At 37.0% G+C, this 1,797-nt stretch overlaps 1 protein-coding gene across 5 annotated transcripts in view; it reads right to left on the minus strand.

The window, feature by feature from the left end:
- Nucleotides 1-136: 136 nt before the first annotated feature.
- LOC108561356 (titin-like) overlaps nt 137-1,797 on the minus strand; it is a 10,017-nt gene continuing 8,356 nt past the window's right edge. For 3 of the 5 annotated variants that reach the window (XM_017919242.1, XM_017919243.1, XM_017919241.1), the window contains 2 exons: nt 429-652; nt 137-352 (listed from right to left, as the gene is read on the minus strand). In XM_017919242.1, the coding sequence (XP_017774731.1) occupies nt 152-352; nt 429-652 (425 nt within the window). In that variant the 3' untranslated portion in view covers nt 137-151. The remainder of the gene's footprint in view (nt 353-428; nt 653-1,797) is intronic. The other 2 variants (XM_017919245.1, XM_017919244.1) reach the window with 1 other exon arrangement.

Genomic DNA, 1,797 nt, shown 5'->3' on the forward strand with positions numbered 1-1,797 from the left:
AAGAATTATTAAAATATATAAGAAATGTATTGGCGTTTGAAGTTTGTAATTGACTTAAGATATTTGAGGTTATCTCAGTCAAAATCAGTGGCGTACATAGCAACAAAACTATTATTTATAATTAATGACCCACCGGTGGGTCATGCCGTCGTCAATGTATTAATGATATGAAACTTACTTCAGTTTGGAAGGTGCACAGTAGATGACACAGGTAAGGATGTTTGGTGCCCAAGGCCAGGACTTTCCTCTCGATCAACGTGCACTCGACGTCGTCGTCTTCGAGGACGACGTCCTTCTTTAAGCATTTGATCGCGTAATAGTATTCGGTGTCCTTCAATTCTGCCAACAGTACCTGCGACAAAGTGAAATAAAAGGCAAATGTCAGTCAAATTGGGTGTTACGTGAAATTCGATCGAGAGATGGCGTACCTTTCCGAAGCTACCTTTGCCGAGGACCTTGAGGAAGGTGAAGTCCTCGACGTTGTACTTTCGGAAGCGGGGGATTGTCGTGGCCGGAGGCGTTATCCGCCCGCTCTTCTGGAACCCTACGAAGGTACTCGACTGTGAGAACTCCTCGGCCAACTCGGCCGGGTCTAGAGCGTAAGCGGGGTTATGGGCAGGGTTGGCGGTAGGCGAGTCCCGTTCGGAACATCCTGACACAACGTGCGTGTATGTGTGATAGAGAGAGAGAGAGAGAAAAAAAGAAAACAAAAGAAAACAAATAATAAGCCTGGGATCGAACAGGAACAAATCATTATTATATACACAACAAAAATTGTACATAAATATGTATACAACAAAAAAAAAAACTATCTACATATAATAGTTTGGTTGTAAACTAAATCTTATATACCACACGAAAATGGTGGATGCTAACTAACGTCTATATTACATGATAATTGTCAAAAATTGTCAAATTGATACTTAATAAACTATTGACAAGTTACAAAAATGGTGGACGCGCCTGGTAACTAAGAAACAATTTATTTAAAAACAATGGCAGCAAAGACAATAGAATACGATACTTGTCAAATACTTATCAAATAAACTTCGGTTGTCATGGAAATGTATATATTACGCACTATTTACGTGTCGTGTATTGTGAGACTTAGTTTACAAAACCTGTGCGTATTTCTGCACCAAAAATGATGCAAAAAAAAATTCGATCTTGACGAAAGGGGAACGACAAGTAATTAACTTTGGCCGAAAGGCGATAGGTGCCAATTGCGAATCCGTGTGAAGGTCGAGCGTTTCCGATGTTTCCCATGTGTTCGCAAATATCTTTATATATATACATTTTTTTTTTGTAAACTAATATTGTTATTTTTTTTCACATGTTGTATCTAAATACGTACATCTGTCTAAGAGAGAAATTGAAATGTCAAAGTATTGAAAAAAAATATATTGTGGTGGTATTATGGAATGCACTCGGTCCTCTTTTTATGCGGTTTTTATTTCAAGAAGCATTTTTTTAAATAACTATTTTAGCCATTTTTGACACGAAAAAGATGATAATTCAGAACGAGCATTCAAGTTTCAACTTCAGAATTGCATTTCTGGATATCAGGAATTGTACAAAAAAATAGCAAATCCATCGCAAAGTTTAATTTAATCACTGATTATATTGTCAAAGGGAAAAAATCAACATGCGAATTTGAGACTAATTTTACTTGTGAAGAATCATTATCTTCAGGACATAGATCTGATATGCTGACTATCTCTTCTAGTGATGAAAGTGATTTCGAACCAGTTTGCAAATTATGCAGAACACTCTCATATAGCGACGATAATTCTAAAG

This window comes from Nicrophorus vespilloides, unplaced genomic scaffold (genome assembly GCF_001412225.1).
Source record: "Nicrophorus vespilloides isolate i.1.1-1 unplaced genomic scaffold, Nicve_v1.0, whole genome shotgun sequence".
Classification (NCBI taxonomy): domain Eukaryota; kingdom Metazoa; phylum Arthropoda; class Insecta; order Coleoptera; family Silphidae; genus Nicrophorus; species Nicrophorus vespilloides.